We start from the raw sequence: 19,266 nt of genomic DNA on the forward strand, positions 1-19,266 counted from the left end.
CTTTTTTTTCTATTTTTTTCTTTTTTGGTCAGTCGTAAGAGTATTTTCATTTCACTTTATTTCCCATTTTCATAGATTTTAAACATAACAGAAAAAATATAGTGTATAATTATACAATCACATTCATTACATGTTATACAATAATTCAAACATAGTAAATATAGGTCATGGTTTGCATCATAATATAATTACTGTATACATATTTACATTAATAAATACAGAAATAAATATAAATACAAAAAATACACACCTGCCTCATTTGTAACAAAAATGCTGTGAGATAGCATAGAACAACATAGGATCAAGTTCAATGTATCTGCATAGAAATATAAAGGAGTTAATGAATTATAATATACATAATATACAAAAAAGCAAGTTAATTATGTTAACCTATATGCATCATTTATTTATCTATTTACACTAATGTAATGTTTGAAAGGGTTTGAAGCCTTTTATGCCTATTGAGAAGACGAAGTCTTCACAAATACTAACCGGAACACATCGTTTATTATTTATAATAATCTCTGACTTAAGTAGTTCTACCACGTGGTTTTAGAGGATAACAAAAACAGAGGGTGTCATCTTTGATAATGTGTAACAAATGTATATGTTTGGCATCCAAAGGAAAATAAAAAAGCATATTTCGGTAAAAATATGATTGAAAAAATATGTCTGACAACCATAATCAATTTAAAAACAATCTATTATATATGTTCGTTCGTTTATAAATGTTTGATTCAGATCTACTTTATAATGGGTGGGGGAGGGGGTAGAATTAAATTTCAACGTATACATGTGTGGTATAGTTGTGGTCGAGGGGACTAGGCCTGAGTTTGAAGTAATTGAATATATAAATATGACTGTCACAATGAATGTGTATGTCCATTTTTTGTTAATTTCTTCCATTGGTATTTAGACATTTTCAAAACTGTAAAATTAACTTTCTATAATAACGCTTTTTCTTCACTTCTTCATTTCCGCAAGGAGAGATATTTTTGATACGGCACTAACATTTCTTCACCTCAAAGTAAAAATTTATTGGAGGACTTAGTAAAAATGGAAGCTCTTTTCATTGGAGGACTTAGTAAAAATGGAAGCTCTTTTCAATTGTTGTCTTGTATTTCATGCCAGTGTGTTATACTTTTCTAGCCCCTCGCGATCTTAAGTGTTGAAGATTAAATACAAATTAAGCAATTGATTTTGCACTTTTCGAACATTATCTCCCATGCAATTTTCAACTCTTTGTTTTTAACTTGTTGTTTTTAGCTCTACTACATGTAGCTAGTTGTGTCCAATGTTCGTTACATAGCGCTTTCTCCGGTATACATTTAGTGGTACTGATTTATATTACGTTGCCATTACTAGCTGATGATGTGTTGTGGTTTTGGACCAGTCATCTGCGCATAGATGTCGCTTAGCTCGTGTTTCAGTAACATATCTTTCTTTCTTTTCAGTATACCCGTGTATATTACAGTATATTAGCTTTGAGAGAAAATTTCTTTGTATTTTCAAGTGTGTCCCCAAAATGTTAAACAGTGTCGAATGACAATAAACAAAAAAGGTTATTATGCTGAGTGATGTATCTAGAAAGCTTTGTCAAAATTTCAATGCGCTTTCGTACATAAATACTTTAACATCACTACAGATAGCATCTACATGACAGTCGCAGCCTGCTGAACATTAAAAACACATTCTCATGAATAGAGAATCTATTAATAAAATAACCATGTAAAGGAACCACACACTTTTAAGAAAGCCTTTTGCTACGGTACATCAAGTTACTGATGTTGGTGTTGATTTTATATCAAACCTCACATGGACAGAATAAAAACTACGACCAATGAAATATTTTTTTAAAACTTAACTAACCAAAACTTATTGATGCAGCAGCATATAAATCCCTTTTAATGTTAATTATATAAAATGTACAAATTAAAGCAGCATGCCTCTAGATGTATGCTTATTTTCATGAAATTTAGAAAATGAAATTTAATCTACAACATACATATAATTATGTAGTTTATTAACCAAAAGGAAGCAATTTGCAAATTATCAATGGCACTTACAACCAACGTTAATTACAAAAAGTGGTCAAAATATGCAAAAAAAAAAAAAATGCACTTAATGCGTTTGTTATACGCAGTAGAAATATAGTTACACATAATGAAAAATCACCACTAATTGCTCATAACATGTAAATTATTACTTGAATCTTAATACTTTTCCTAAAATCTTAGTACATTTTCACAAGTTTGATTTATTGAATTATTTTTGCTCATCTAGAGGCATGCTGCTTATTGTGATAAATGGCCGTTTGAAATCATTGAAAAGCCTCCTGTTACAAGTTCAAACTGCTATGAAACTATGAAATATGCTTCAATACAGCGGGCACTTGGCATAAATGTTGACTGGACCATAGGCTCTGTAACAGCTTGCTCAATCGTAAGTTTCCTGTTACCATGACAACGGGGCACGTCTCAAAATTGCGAAAAAAATCACTATTTTGCATTGTTTTCTTTTTCCATCAAAACTGATTTCAAAGTGCAGCAAACTTCTCAATGAAAAGGGCTTTTCAGCGTCGGTTATACTAGTTAACCTAAGATCGACCTGAGTCTTAATTTTTAGCCTGTCACATGTCCAAAATTTTCTTGGCGATGAGGGTGACTGCCGCTCCCTTCAAAACCCCCAAACAGAAGGGGGCACATATCCCCCTTCTGGCAACCCCCTGAAGTACCATTTTCATGGGAAGAGAGGGGGGGGGGCGAAAAAAGTGGTCATTTTTTTTCACAACATTTCTCAAACAAGAAACAGTGTTTGGGGTCTACCAGGGCATTTTTTCAATGTTTGGGCCTCAAAATTGGGATGGGGAACCCTTCAAAACACGTCTATATTAGGGAATAGGCTAAGAAGAATTGTCTGTTGTAACCGTGCGGTTAGCTCAATAGGTCGGGCGTTGGAATGTGAATCGGGCGACCGCGTTTCAATTCCAAAACGGTGCAGGTCACTTTCGTTGTGATTTTGAAAATGAGTATGAAATCCTTTCTTCGGTAATTTCCACTGCTGTTCTGCTGTTATATATATATATGTAGATGTACTGTAGATCAAGTATATACATGTACATATGATTGAATTTAGAAATGTGTTGATATTCAGACAATATACATTTGTGAATACAATGATGTCTTACCAGAAAGAACTAAACTAATTTTAGAAATTTGTTTTTTTTAACTGACAATGTATCTTCATCAGAAAATGACCATTATGAGAATAAAATCTTGAAATCTTAAGTTCGGATTGTTTTGAGGTCGAAAAATCTGATGGACCGAAACATATTGTGATCGAAACGTCTAAAAATAAAGTCACATGACAGAGATATGGGCATGGATTCTGAAGTAATTGTGATATATCTGAATTTGAAACTTAAATATTTCTTAAAACCAGCATATGCTTCTTTAAATCTTTATTGAGTGAAAGATTAACAAGATCGTCCAGAGAGTATGCCCACAAATCAAATATTGTACAAATGTTCGGATAGGAGGTCATATTCGGATACGATTAAAAAACGCACACAAAATTGCCTTTAATAGTGCTTTTAATGAGGGTGGGTGGATGGTGAAGTGTTCACCATTAAATGATACACTTTAAGTATTTCACATAGACAAATGAATGTGCAGATCCAGTATACATGTAATTTTAATTTGGCATAAAATTTCAACAAGAGGATTAAAGTGTCAAAAGTCATGCTGTGTATTGTGTTTTAATATAGTACCCTGCTGATAAGAGAGCCCCTCAGGGTAAATAACAAAAGGCAGATGATAAATATAAATAGGCAATGTAAATTCTGTATTTTCTGTATGTTGGTGCAAATAAATTTCATTACAAACAAAAAGAAAACTGAAATATTTTGCATTTTACAATAAACTCATAAAAATAATCATATTGCATAATTATGTTACAATGCATGAAAAAAAAAAATTGGTGTTGTCTCAAAAATGGAATGGAAAGATTTTCTTATCTTTTTGTTAATATCCATGTCAGTTAAAGATACTAGTGTCCCAAAGGTACATATTAATACTTAATCCACACATATCAATCTCTACTTAATCCACATTTCATACATACCATCATTATACATAAATATTTATTTTCAGAATAATATATATCATTTATATTTATCTTGGGTAATTCTCAGTTTGAGAAGGTAAGAGAGGTTATAAATGAGATAGAATTGACAGAATTTAGGCCAATTATATACATATTAATTCTTTATTGTATAAAAGGCTATAAATGCTTAAAATCATTACCTTTAACTAAAAAAAAACATAAGTTAAGAAAAAAAATAACTAATAAAAAAAGTACAAAATCAGTAAAATTAATGACTTTGAAAAATTATTGTTCTAATATTTAACGCCATATTTTACAAAATCCAATATTCACAACTTCAAATTTATTATGAAAAACTATTATACAGATATCTATATTTATCTATCTTTTTGTAAAAGTCAAATTGCTATTCATTGAAATAAAAGGTAACTGTTATTACATATAATAGGTCTGGTGCACTACAAAGTGCACTTATAAAGTGCACTAGTAGTGCACATCTAGTGCACTCCTAGTGCACTTTGTGTAACTTTTAGTTTGAACTCAACTGTAGAGCATATTGCAAAGAATGGATTGACATTTACTATGAACAGTGACAGTGTCTTTTCTAAGACAAACAATTGTGGGATTCAAGCAATTTTCAAAGAATCCATGCATTGTTTAAACATGTCGAAAATCCAGCATCTACATTAATCAGGCTGGTGAAAATGACCGATCGGGCTTATGCCAGAAAAAAAAATCATGTTTCGAGAAAAGTAATATAGATATTTCTTTGAACTTTGTTTGTTTATTAAGAATAATATTTGAAATAAACAGGTAAAAAAATATTTGGCAAATGTCACTTTTGTGAGAATTATTTCCATTTTTCATGTTTTTTATAACACATAATTTTTGAAGGCCTTAAAAAATTTGTTACATCTGGGACCAAAGATAAGTTAAGGTCCCTGGTTACATGTACATATGCAAAGTTTAAAAAAATAGGTTGAATAACTTCTTTATGCTCTAATTCATTGTGCCAACACCTGTCAGCATTCATTGCATTCAGTTTTCAGAGAAAACTTCAAAGTATAATGTTCAGTACAAAATGTAAATGCCAGAAACAGAATATTTAATCCAAATATATAGAATAAAGGTATCAATACTGGCGCAATAATTTTGAGCAAAATGAAATTGTTGGACACATCTCGATCTTAATAGAATTTTACATTACAACATTTTTATGAACTTCAAACATTTTGTTTCCAGAAAATGGGATAAAGGGAAATAATTCAAAGAAACTAAAAAAAAAAACAAAATATTTTTATTTTGATTTGTATCATACATAATATCTTAATAAACTAAACAAATTAGAAAGAAACATGTTAATTATTTTTCTAGAAATATGATTTTTTATGTATTAAGACCGATAGGGCATTTTCACCAGCCTATTAAAGAACTTTTTAAAAAGTGTAAAATTACCAGTAGACATCCCCTTTGTGGCTGAGAGGTTGCTTTTAAGGGTTGAGGCATCAGAATGGCTGCGCCGTTTATCCTTGTGTTGATCTTAAGATATGACTGTTTGGGTTTGAATAACTGGAGTATATGTATACAATGTATGCATATTTTAGGTGGTTATGACCCCTGCCCAGGTGTTGCTTTATGTTTGGTAACTCCTGAGGTTAGCCAAAATCACCTTTCCTGTTTTGGCATCATATGACCTAAATTGTTGGTGCGCTGAAAATCTTATCAAACCAGTAGACCTGTTAGTTTTATTTACAACAGAATTTATAATTTTTGTTCAAAAAATACCAACAGTTAAACATTTGGGTGTTGATTAAATTGTTAACCAATTGCAGAGGAAAGACTAATACCGTAAAATTCCTATTAAACACCCCCTGGGGCTAAACATTTTCCAAAAGGGCGGCTATTCTTACAACAAAGTTTTTCCTTTCCTAAATCAAAAAATCATTGTAAATACATTTAGTGTTAGCAAGTGTTGGTAATAACATTAAAACGTGTTAAGATTTTAAAGTTCATACTATAAAATAAAATGGATTCTGAATGATTTGAATAAAATTATGGATTTGCTCATGAGTTCAGCACTGATGAGTAGATTGTTTTTCTTAACAAAAGGCCTGGGGGGCCTTTATTAGCGGAGGGGCATTTATATGGAATTTTACGGTATATTTCTTTTTTAAACCTGGCAAGTTTTTCATAGAGTTCTTGAGTCTAAATATTGCTGCTCTTTAATTAGTATTTCACTGAAAAATTGTATCTTTATTCCAAAATCATAGAGGAAAGTCACATGCTTACCAAATCTCAGGGGTTGGGGTCATGTCCCCATATGCTCACCCTTCCCTCTTTGGATCAGCATATGAATGCATCAGTGCATTACCAATTTGAATATAACATTCATTTGTGCATACTTATTGTTTTCAATGTTAACTTACATTTTATTGTCCCCCACCTTTTCGAAGAAAAAAGGGGGATATAGAAATAGGCTCTGTCCGTCCATCCCTCACACTTTCGTGTCCGGTCCATATCTTTGTCATTCATGAAAGGAATCTGAAATAACTTGGCATAAATGTTTGTTATAATAAGACGATGTGTCATGCGCAACAACCAGACCCCTACCTCCAGTGTCAAGGTTGCACTTGCTCATTCAAGGTCAACATTGTCTATTTGAGGGTATATGTCGTGTCCGGTCCATAACTTTCTAATCTTTGAAGGGATTTTGTAAATACTTGCCACAATTATTCACAATAATGAGACAATGTGTCATGCGCAACAACTGGTCACCTACCTCCAAGGTCAAGGTCACACTTGGAGGTCAAAGATTAACAAAGTCTGTTACAGGGTATATTTTGTGTCCGGTCCATAACTTTTTCATATATCAAAGGATTTTGTTAATACTTGCCACAAAAAGTCACTATAATAAGACGATGTGTCATGCGAAACACCTGTATCCCTACCTCCAGTTCAAGGTCACACTTAGAGGTCAAAAGTTAACATAGACTGTTTTAGGGTATATTTTGTGTCCGATCTAGAACTGCTTCGGGATTTTGAAATAACTATGCACAAATAGTCACAATAATAAAACAATATCTCATGTACAACACCTGCACCCCTACCTCCAAGGTCAAGGTCACACTGACTTAGAGGTCAAAGGTTAACAAGAGTCTGTTATATGGTATATTTTGTGTCCCATCCATAACTTCTTCATAGATGAAGGGATTTTGAAAATACTTGGCACAAATAGTCATTATGATAAGATGATATGTCTTGCATAACACATGTGTCCCTACCTCCAAGGTCAAGGTCACACTTAGAGGTCAAAGATTTACATAGTCTGTTATAGGGTATATTTTGTGTCCAGTCCATAACTTTTTCATAGATCAAGGGATTTTAAAAATACTTGGCACAAATAATCACAGTAATAAGACGATATGTCAGGCGCAAAACATGGGTCCCTACCTCCAAGGTCACACTTAGAGGTCAAAGATTAACATAGTCTGTTATAGGGTATATTTTGTGTCTGATCCATAACTTTTTTATTGTCCAAGGGGTTTTGAAAATACTTAGCACAAATAGTTACAATAATAAGACAATATGTCATGCACAACACCTGCACCCCTACTTCCAAGGTCAAGGTCACACTTGGTCAAAGCTTAACATGATAGATTTTTAAATTCTGTGTTTATTTTTATTTCTTCAATAAATTTTTGTTGCATTTGTAGATCTAGCATTGATCATAATGTATGACTGGAAGTCCTAAGATCCATACCTCAATCTTTTGAAATAGCACAATTTTATTCTTGATAAAACTTCCCCGAGGCATTGGTAACTCTGTTACAAATTCTTGTTAATTTATGTTTTTTTTCCATATCAGGACACAAAAGTTGAACAGGCTTGTCAAGCTGGTGAAGAATTCTCAAAGCTGTATTATGACACAATTGATAAAAAACGACATGTAAGTATACAGTTTTTTTTTCAAAATCTACAATATCACATACAACATTGGAATAACAATTAAAGTAAAATTCTAGAATACTAACTTTTACCTGTTTTTATAATTAATACAAATCTGTTAAATCTACATAGAATGCAAAGATCATTTGTACACAAAATACATAGACATGTAGGTATACATGTGTAAATGCTGCAAGAAGTGATACATGTACATGTTCTTACTTTAACTATGAAATCATTATCTTTATTATCTGTGAAGTGGTAACAATTTTTGGTTCTATTTCTTCGAGACCAGCATTTCAAACCAAATGGACAAGAATATTTGAAGTGTGTGGCAACTGATCTTATTAAATTTTCAGACTTTGCGGCAATTTGTGTATTGACAATGGAAGGTGCTGAGTGAAACGTCTGCAACAGTTCACTAGTGTACACAACAGTCATCGAATTTAGCACAGTGGCCCATGGACAGTGAAAAATAGTTCGGGCCAGTGAAAATTTTAAGAAAATTTAGTTAAATATATAGTAGAATAAATTCAAAACTGGAATTTGGGCTAGTAAATTCAAAATCTTAAATTCATTGACTGACACAATGTTTTCTTACCGGAGATTCTAGATTTGAAGACAACAAAGGCATTTCACAGAAAAGTTTATCCTGTCTTATTTTATCTCATTCATAATTTTATTCCTAATATAATGGCTTTTGTTGAATCAAAATCAGACAATGAATGTTCTAGATCAGATGATAATATCAGAACAAAGGACTTAGTTTCTAGTGGAATAAAGGACCTGCAGATTGATGATGATAGTATATGTATCAATGATGAGAATATATCTTCATCAGACAAGGATCAGGAAAGTTTAATAAAACAGTTTTATGATAGTTTGAAGGAGAAGGAAAATAGTGTTACATCAGTGACATCATTAGTTACTAAATCAGCTGTGAATGTGAATCATTTATTTACTGAACAGTTTATAGAATTACCTTTCAAAGGTTGGACAGCCTTACATTTTGTGTGTAAGAGAGATGGACAGTTTGGACATTCTCTTGTTAAATGTCTTCTAGACCTCGGAGCTGATCCTAAAATACAAACTAATAAAGGCGAGTCTGCGTTACTCATTGCTTGTAAACATGGGCATTATAGGTGTGTAGAAATATTACTACAGCATGATAATACCTTGAAAGATATGCAGAATAATCAAGGGATAACTTCCCTTATGAAGGCAGTGTACAGGTCAGATACCTCATTTAGAGAGAAAAGCTACATGAAAACTATTGATTCTCTCATTATGGCAGGCTGTGATGTTAATCTAAGTCCACCATCAAATATGACTCCTTTACATGTTGTTGCAGGGAAATGGCGTAGTACTGATTTAGTGAAGAAATTGATACATCACGGTGCTGATGTGAACATAAATACTGAAAAAAGTAGTCCTTTAATGACAGCTCTTTGTAGACAGAAAGTTAATACAGATACTGTGATAGCTTTGATTGATTTCTGGCGCTGATGTTAATTATAAAAATGACTACCACAAGTCAGTATTGCATGTTGCAGTGGCAAAAAGTGAAGATATTTGTGTGAAAAATTTGCTCAGTGCTGGTGCACTAGTGAATGTTCTAGATTTGGATGGCAATTCACCACTTTGGATAGCAGTGTCAGATAATAATGCTACTATCACAGAGATGTTACTGAAACATGGAGGTGATGTTAATTTTACCAATAGAGACTACAATATGTCATTGCTTTGTAAGGCTGCCTGTGATATTAATAATAAATTGTTCCGCCTTCTTCTAGATCATGATGCTGATGTTGATATAGCAACAAAAACTAGGTGCACCACCATTACATTATGCTGTAGACAATGGGGATATAGAGAAAGTGAAGCTTCTTTTAGCCAAGAACTGTGATTTACATGAATATTCCGCCTATAAAGATCTATACAATCCGATGAATGCATTACAAATAGCATTTACCCAAAATGATGAGCAGATGGTAAAGCTTTTAATGAGGGCAGGGCTTTCCTGTAGACGAACTTCAGATAAAATTAAGATATCTACCTAAAAGAATGAGAGAAAACGAAGAATTGATTGAATGGATATACAATTTCTTTTATTCCCCCAAATCACTCCAGCATATATGTCGTCTGAGACTGAGGAATGCATATGGCAGAAACATAGTACATGTTGTGAAAACTCTTGTTGAAGAGAACATTATTCCACAGAGAGTTGCTGATACTATCTTACTGAAGGATCTTCTCAGTCATGAGAGGAATAATCAAAAGGCCCTGTTTGATTTATATGATGAATAATCAGATAATCATTAAGAATTGAAAACATTTTGTTCATTGGAAAAATATCGGTAAAATGTACAATGCCAGTAACAATCAAAACATATGTGAAACTACAAAGAAAGTAAAAGAGACAGATGTCAATAATAAGCAATATCTAGGAGTGGAACATTAACAAATGTCATACATTGTAGCTGACTTATTCTATATTTTTATGAATATGCTATTCTGGTTGTTTCATAAGATTTGGACAGGACCTGACATAAAAAATAGTAAAAATAAGGATATAATTTTATAAAATGATGACATAGCCAGTTGTAAAACAGGCTGAAAAATATACAGGTGACAGACTATTCTTGTTTTCTGACATTAAAGTGAAACATTGTATCAATATCTGTAGATTCAATTTTGAAGCCCCCACAAAGTTGGGAGCATATAGCGTTGCACTTGTCCGTCCGTCCGTCCTGAAATCTTGTGAAAGCAACTCCTCTTAAACCGTATGGCAGATTTTGCTTAAACTTCCAGGGATGAACAACCTTAATGTGTAGATGGTAGTAAAGGAAGGAATTTTTCGCTGCGACCAAATTTAACAGAATAATGGCCGTTTGTTGATTTTTCCGCTATATACTATGTAGAAATTCTGTGAACGCAACTCCTCTTAAACCGGATGGCAGATTTTGCTTAAACTTCCAGGGATGAAGAACCTTAATGTGTAGATGGTAGTAAAGGAAGGAATTTTTGCTGCAACCAAATTTAACAGAATTATTGCCCTTTGTTAATTTTTTCACTATATACCATAAAGAAATTTTGTGAACGCAACTCCTCTTAAACCGGATGGCAGATTTAGCTTAAACTTCCAGGGAGGAACAACCTTAATGTGTAGATGGAAGTAAAGGAAGGAATTTTTGCTGTGACCAAATTTAACAGAATTATGGCCCTTTGTTGATTTTTTCACTATATACCATATAAATAATTGAACATATAAATTTTACATTTGTAATTTAATTTAACATGTACATAAGGTTACCTGTAGATCATTTTAGGTATATGTACATAAATGAAATAGTGGAATGAAAAAGTTCCACATAAAAATCTTACATACAGATATGCATGCTCTTGTTTACAAGCACATCTGCACAGTGGGAGCATCCGTGTCCTTTGGACACAGTTCTAGTCTTTAACAGTTTTTTGCATATTTTAGAATTCCTATTATGTGAAAATATACAGAGATTTCCATATAGCTAGATATTTTTTGCTAGATATTATTATTTGGATTTGTATGTAAGGGAATTTCCACAGCAAGGTTGTGAAATTGTAAGAGGGAAAAATATCTTTATTGTATTCAGTATTTGGATTTTTGTTTATGATAAGTTACATGTAGTTAGTAAAAACTATGTTTATTCTCAAATTATTCTGTATGCGGGTGTTTTGATATTTTAAATTTTTTTATCAAGAAATATTAATATCCAAGATTTTTAGTTTATGTAATGTAGTAAAGTACATGTATACGATAATGAATCAGGTATAGTATGCTATCAGTTTAGGTATATACATTTATAAATAGATATTTTGTTTTGTTTCGGTTGTTATGTCATTTTTATCACTTTTAACTCTTTGTTAGTAATGTCACTTAATTTGTTAGTAATGTCACTTTAAGTCATAATTATAATATAAATAGAGAATACATTCTATTACATAAATGTGCTATTTTAATCACTTGCATCATTTTAGTAAAGTTGCATCTCACAAACCTGTGATAGGGAATACAATTTAATGCAATTAGGGAACAATACAATCCAACAGAACAGAACATTCATGTAATTTCCTCTTTGTTCATTTTGTTAATTCTTACATGCTCTTATTTTACTATCACGCACTGAGAATAGTAGAGCATGTTGTCCTGTTGTTAGCTTTTGTTTTGTTTGCCTATGATAGTGAGTTTTTTCATATATATATATAGTTCTGTGAAACCAAAATGTTCTTGAAAATGAATTCAGTTGCTTAAGAACAACTGAGAAATTTAGTTTTGCTAAGTTTATGAAATTTGTTTTGAAGTTTTTCTTAAGTATTTAAGGCTGCCTTTATCTGCTCAATAAATATGTGATATTGCAATAGATTTTTAACTGATTTATGCATTAAACTGTTTTTTATAAATACAGTATACAGTGATTTATAAATATACATGTATGATAGTGATTTATAAATAAATTATACTTCAATAAATAAACGTCAGTTTATTAACATGTAACAATACTGATAAATGTTAATGGTTCAGCCTTGGGTATCTGACGATGATTATACTGTGCTTTTTTAATACATTATACAATGATATATAAATATACTCAAACACAAAAGAAACTGTGCAAAGAGTTTAGATTAATTTTGTCAGTATTTTTCCAACTGAAAATTCTTTATACCCAACAACAGCCAAAAAAAAAAATTAAACTGTTTCAACTTTTGAGAAATAAAGAACTGTTTTGACTTGTTTCTTAAAAGAAGTGACTAAAATTTTAAAGAAGTGACCGAAATTTAATCATATACATGTTAAAAAACTATAATCTCATGTGTAAGCTAACTTTTTAAATTTCATCAAATTTCTCATGATTTTGAATATTTTTTCCCAATTTACAAATGTATGCTGTGGGCCTTCTCCCAAAGTAGCTGGAATTGGCCCTGCATTTTAGCTTACCATAAAGCAACAATTATGTAACAAACTGCACTGGAGTGATTCTTGAATTGTCCGTTTCAAAGTTGTTCAAATGGTTCCAGTCCGGTGAATAAGTAGGTCACAGGACCAAAAAAGCGTTTAAAACATGCAAATTTCAAAAATCTTCTTGTCTGAAAGTACAAGGCCCAGAGCTTTTGATTTATGGTGTAAAAGTTAATCATGACAAGTAGAAGATCCCTGTTGATGTTGAGGTCAGTGGCCTTTACCCCTAAAACTTTTGTCAAACTTTTAGCCATAGAGTATGCTATACCATTCTATCCTCAGTGGAGCTTTTTGAGATCAATGGCCCCTTTGTTTAGCTAATTCTGTTCCCTAGAAAAGGACATACATGTATCTCAAAAAAAAGTTGCTTTTGAGACATGTTCATGGAATAAACATGGTAAGGGTCAAAATAAGAAATAGACACAAACTGTGTTAATGGATTTAACTTGTGATTTAATTACTAATGATAAGATAATTTAATTTTGTCATTGATAAAGAGTATGCATTAGAATATTATCCTGTCTTACACGGAACTGTCTCCCTGTAGTAGTGGTGGTTTTAGATTGTCTTGAACACATCATTTATAAATGATGTTAGTAACATAAGGTCTGCCAGTTCAAAGGTGATCACAAATTAACTCAGTTTACTGAATCTTTGAACAAAGATTGTTTGTTTACTTTGTTTCTTCGGCATTGTTTACTTTGTTTCTTCGGCATTGTTTACTTTGTTTCTTCGGCATTAAAATACCTATGTTACAACATCACCTCTTCTGAGCATTATAAGTGCTTCAATACGTTGACATTTAAATAGTCATTGTAAGCTTTGAAAAATCAAATGTTTTGTGGGTTTCTTTCTCTCATTGACTAATTTTATAACCATTTTAACATTTATCTATTAATTTTGAATGGCTTAAATGGTTTTTATCAATATATCTATAGTTATGCAAAAACAAAACATGCACAGTTTCTTGTATTTGAGCATACATTATACTGTGATTTGAAATACATGTATACTGTTAATTTACTGTAAATTTTCTCTGCTTAATTATTTATTCAGGAATAAACTGTATATTTAAAGCTAAATTCCTTTGTTGTTATAAATTCCACAAATTTTAACTTGAGCCATTTATATATTTTATTTGATTGTTTGAGAATGATAAACTAAGTTAATATCAGAATACCCAGCAAAGAATTATCTTTATACTGTTTCTGTTAGTGGGTTGGACATGTTTCTGTTTTATAAAGGTATTTAAGATATAATGATTTACTCAGTTGACATAGTTATTATAATAGAAGACAATAGTTACCTGTATCAGAAGTAAGGATCAGATATTTCTACCCCAAAAATTGGGGAGAACTTGTCCCATCATTGCTAGACATTAAAGGATTATTATCATTAATTTATTACATTATTAAAATATTAAAGGCACATTTATGCCTTGGAATTTTTTTTCCTTCTTTTAGAAAGAGCAAAGATGAATTTTATAACTTAATTAATGTTTATTAGGCATATTAGATGCTTATCACCTACAGAAATAGAAACATATGAGATTTGGTTCATCATTAATGTAGTAAAATGTAAACAAAATAGTATTTTGACTTCCATATAAAATAAATATAACTGTACTAATTGCCAAAAAGCTACAGCAACAAAAGATGGTTCTCGGGGGATTTGACAAATGAATAACTTTTTGGAAACTATATCAGGGCAATATAAATAAAAAGCTTGTTAGAAAGAAAAATAAAAGCATTTCTGGGGATTAATGGGCCTTTAAGATAGCTGATATTTCACAGAGTTGGCTAGAACATGTACAGTTCATGTTTAAGACAATTCCGTCGTTAATGAATTTAGTCATGTATATTCATTCCATTTAAATGACTTGCAGAACCTGCATGTATATGTTTTAATAGTTGATAGAATCACTGTGCAGTATGTAACATCTGTATGATATTCATTAAAGCTGCATGCCTCCAGATGAGATCAGATATTTCAAGAAAATCAAACTTAAGATTTTGATAAAAGTAAAGAGATTCAAGTAATTATGCCCCCATTTCGAAGAAAAGGGGGTATATTGCTTTGCACTTGTCGGTCCGTCGGTCCGTTGGTCCGTCGGTCCGTAGACCAAATGGTTTCCGAGTGATAACTAAAGAACCCTTAGGCCTAAGAACTTCAAACTTGGTATGGTGATTGGTCATGACCAGTAGATGACCCCTATTGATTTTGGGGTCAAGGGGTCAAAGGTCAAGGTCACATTGACCTTGTAAGCAAAAACGGTTTCCGATCAATAACTAAAGAACCTTAAGGCCTAGGAACTTCAAACTTGGTATGGTGATTGGTCATGACCAGTAGATGACCCCTATTGATTTTTGGGTCAAAGGGTCAAAGGTCAAGGTCACATTGACCTTGTAAGCAAAAACGGTTTCCGATCAATAACTGAAGAACCTTAAGGCCTAGGAACTTCAAACTTGGTATGGTGATTGGTCATGATCAGTAGATGATCCCTATTGATTTTGGGGTCAAGGGGTCAAAGGTCAAGGTCACATTGACCTTGTAAGCAATAACAGTTTCCGATCAATAACTTAAGAACTTTAAGGCCTAGGAACTTCAAACTTGGTATGGTGATTGGTCATGATCAGTAGATGACCCCAATTGATTTTTGGGTCAAGGGGTCAAAGGTCAAGGTCACATTGACCTTGTAAGCAATAACGGTTTCTGATCAATAACTAAAGAACTTTAAGGCCTAGGAACTTCAAACTTGGCATGGTGATTGGTCATGATCAGTAGATGACCCCTATTGATTTTGGGGTCAAGGAGTCAAAGGTCAAGGTCACATTGACCTCTTGGGTAAAAACGGTTTCTGATCATTAACAAAAGAACCCTTAGGCCTAGGAACTTCAAACTTTGTATGGTGATTGGTCATGACCAGCAGATGACCCCTATCGATTTTGGGGTTAAGGGGTCAAAGGTCAAGGTCACATTGACCTTGTAGGTAAAAACTATTTCCGATCAATAACGAAAGAACCCTTAGGCCTAGGAACTTCAAACTCGGTATGGTGATTTGTCATGACCAGCAAATGACCCCTATTGATTTTGGGGTTAAGGGGTCAAAGGTCAAGGTCACATTGACTTTGTACATGTAGGTATAAACGGTTTCCGATCAATAACGAAAGAACCCTTAGGCCTAGGGACTTCAAATTTGATATGGTGATTGGTCATGATCAGTAGATGACCCCTATTGATTTTGGGGTCAAGGGGTCAAAGGTCAAGGTCACGTTTACCTCTTAGGTAAAAACGGTTTCCGATCAATAACTAAAGAACCCTTAGGCCTAGGAACTTCAAACTTGGTATGGTGATTGGTCATGACCAGTAGATGACCCCTATTGATATTGGGGTTAAGGGGTCAAAGGGCAAGGTCACATTGACCTTGTAGGTAAAAATGCTTTCAAATCAATAACTTAAGAACCCTTTGGCCTAAGAACTTCAAACATGGTATGGTGATTGGTCATGACCAGCAAATGACCTATTTATTAGGGGTCAAGGGGTCAAAGGTCAAGGTCACATTGACCTTGTATGTTAAAACGGTTTCCGATCAATTAAATAAAAACGCTTAGGCCTAGGAACTTCAAACTTTGTATGATGATTGGTCGTGACCAGCAGATGACCCCTATTGAGTTTTGGGTCAAGGGGTCAAAGGTTAAGGTCATGACCAGTAGATACTTGATAACCCTTATTAATTGTTTGATCACTGGGTCAGAAGTCATGCATAATAACCTTTTCACATAACTAATTGGCTGCTGATAGGGGGCATACATGTTTTACAAACATATCTTGTTATTTACATGATTTGTGGGATTAATTACAGATCTTGCAGTATTTATCACAATATTTCTACTGCATGACTAACACAGTAAGAAGTATTTTTGCATATTTTGACCTTTCTTTCTTGTAATAGATGTGGATTGTAAGTGCTGTTTGCATTGTTTAGATTATTTTCCTTGTTCACTCCACATATAAATTTTACTTCTAAAAACATTTTCAAAATTTTTCATGAAAATTATTAGCATTAATCTGGAGGCATTTTGCTTTAAACCTGCATCATTACCCATAGTGATTATGTCTGTACAGGGGAAAGGTTGTATCATTTTGTTCTTGAGTTACTGGCAAAACGTAAATTAAATAAAGGCAGGGTGTAGATCATTTTGACATTGCTTTTATGAACTTGTCAATTTCAAACTTAACTAATGAATAGTTTTATAAAAGCCATGATTTTTTTCCTATTAGGGAAAATTCCATTTCTGTTCATTGTAAGAAGTAGTGTCCCAAATTTGTATCTTATATTATTATGCCCCCACTTCGAAGAAGAGGGGGTATATTGCTTTGCACTTGTCGGTCCGTCGGTCCGTAGACCAAATGGTTTCCGAGTGATAACTAAAGAACCCTTAGGCCTAGGAACTTCAAACTTGGTATGGTGATTGGTCATGACCAGTAGATGACCCCTATTGATTTTGGGGTGGGGTCAAAGGTCAAGGTCACATTGACCTTGTAAGCAAAAACGGTTTCCGATCAATAACTAAAGAACCCTTAGGCCTAGGAACTTCAAACTTGATATGGTGATTGGTCATGACCAGCAGATGACCCCTATTGATTTTGGGGTCAAGGGGTCAAAGGTCAAGGTCACATTGACCTTGTAGGTAAAAACGGTTTCCGATCAATAACTAAAGAACCCTTAGGCCTAGGGACTTCAAACTTGATATGGTGATTGGTCATGATCAGTAGATGACCCCTATTGATTTTAGGGTCAAGAGGTCAAGGTCACATTGACCTCTTAGGTAAAAACAGTTTCCGATCAATTAACTAAAAACGCTTAGGCCTAGGAACTTCAAACTTTGTATGATGATTGGTCGTGACCAGCAGATGACCCCTAATGAATTTGGGTCAAGGGGTCAAAGGTCAAGGTCACATTGACCTTGTAAGTAAAAACAGTTTCTGATCAATAACTAAAGAACGCTTAGGCCTAGGAACTTCAAACTTGGTATGGTGATTGGTCATGACCAGCAGATGACCCCTATTGATTTTGGGATCAAGGGGTCAAAGGTCAAGGTCACATTGACCTTGTAAGTAAAAACGTAAAAAACGGTTTCTGATCAATAACTAAAGAAAGCTTCGGCCTAGCAACTTCAAACTTGGCATGGTGATTGGTCATGACCAGCAGATGACCCCTATTGATTTTAGGGTCAATGGGTCAAAGGTCAAGGTCACATTGACCTTGTAGGTAAAAACGGTTTCCGATCAATAACTAAAGAACCCTTAGGCCTAGGAACTTCAAACTTGGTATGATGATTGGTCATGACCAGCAGATGGCTCCTATTGATTTTTGGGTCAAGGTGTCAAAGGTCAAGGTCACATTGACCGTGTAGGTAAAAACGGTTTCGAATCAATAACTAAAGAACGCTTAGGCCTAGAAACTTCAAACTTAGTATGATGATTGGTCATGGCCAGCAGATGATGGCGGTTTCTGACCAATAACTCAACAACTCAAGTTGCCTTGGTTGATATTTTTATATTAAACTAAAAATGCTTTTGGTATACACATTTGAAGGTCTTATGTAATATAACAACTTGGCTGTCATTAATGAGGCCTACATGATTCATAAAATTTATGCATATATTATTTGGTAAGATTTGTAATAACTTAAATTGCTTATTACCTTGTGACTAGTCATGACCAGTAGATAATAGATAACTGATAACCCTTATTAATTGTTTGTTCACTGGGTCAGAAGTCATGCATATTAAACTGATCACATAACTAATTGGCTGCCGATAGGGGGCATACATGTTTTACAAACATATCTTGTTGTTTCTTGTTATTGTATACAATTTACAATTATACATGAAATGAAATTGTAAGGTGCTGTTTGGGATACCCTTGACCCTCCAGCATCATATGCCTAGGAAAATAATAAAAAAAGAATCTATGATTTTTCTATACCAATATATTGATTTACTATTTGCCCATGTTAACTTTCACTGTAAAACAAAATTCGCCATATGTTTCACTGGTGTTTCAGTTACTAACTAAGTTATACCAAGACTCTGGGGAGGCAACATGGAATGGAAATAATTTGAAAGGGAAAGAAGCAATACTGAAATTCTTCACAGATTTACCAACATCAGAACATAAAGTAGAGTCTTTAGACTGCACCCATTGTCAGGTAATG

The 19,266-nt window shown here is 33.2% G+C and overlaps 1 protein-coding gene across 2 annotated transcripts; it reads left to right on the forward strand.

Moving 5' to 3' along the window:
• Positions 1–3,321: 3,321 nt before the first annotated feature.
• On the forward strand, positions 3,322–19,248 carry LOC132715389 (NTF2-related export protein 2-like; the record flags this gene model as incomplete). 2 transcript variants are annotated; one of them, XM_060698388.1, is given in 3 exon segments in its annotated part: positions 3,322–3,392; positions 7,970–8,050; positions 19,117–19,248. In XM_060698388.1, coding segments are annotated over 3 exon segments (231 nt in total), but the record flags the coding sequence as incomplete, so codon positions are not given.
• Positions 19,249–19,266: the final 18 nt, after the last annotated feature.

Source organism: Ruditapes philippinarum, unplaced genomic scaffold (genome assembly GCF_026571515.1).
Source record: "Ruditapes philippinarum isolate M1 unplaced genomic scaffold, ASM2657151v2 ctg548_1_1_1_1, whole genome shotgun sequence".
In the NCBI taxonomy this organism is placed as follows: Eukaryota; Metazoa; Mollusca; class Bivalvia; order Venerida; family Veneridae; genus Ruditapes; species Ruditapes philippinarum.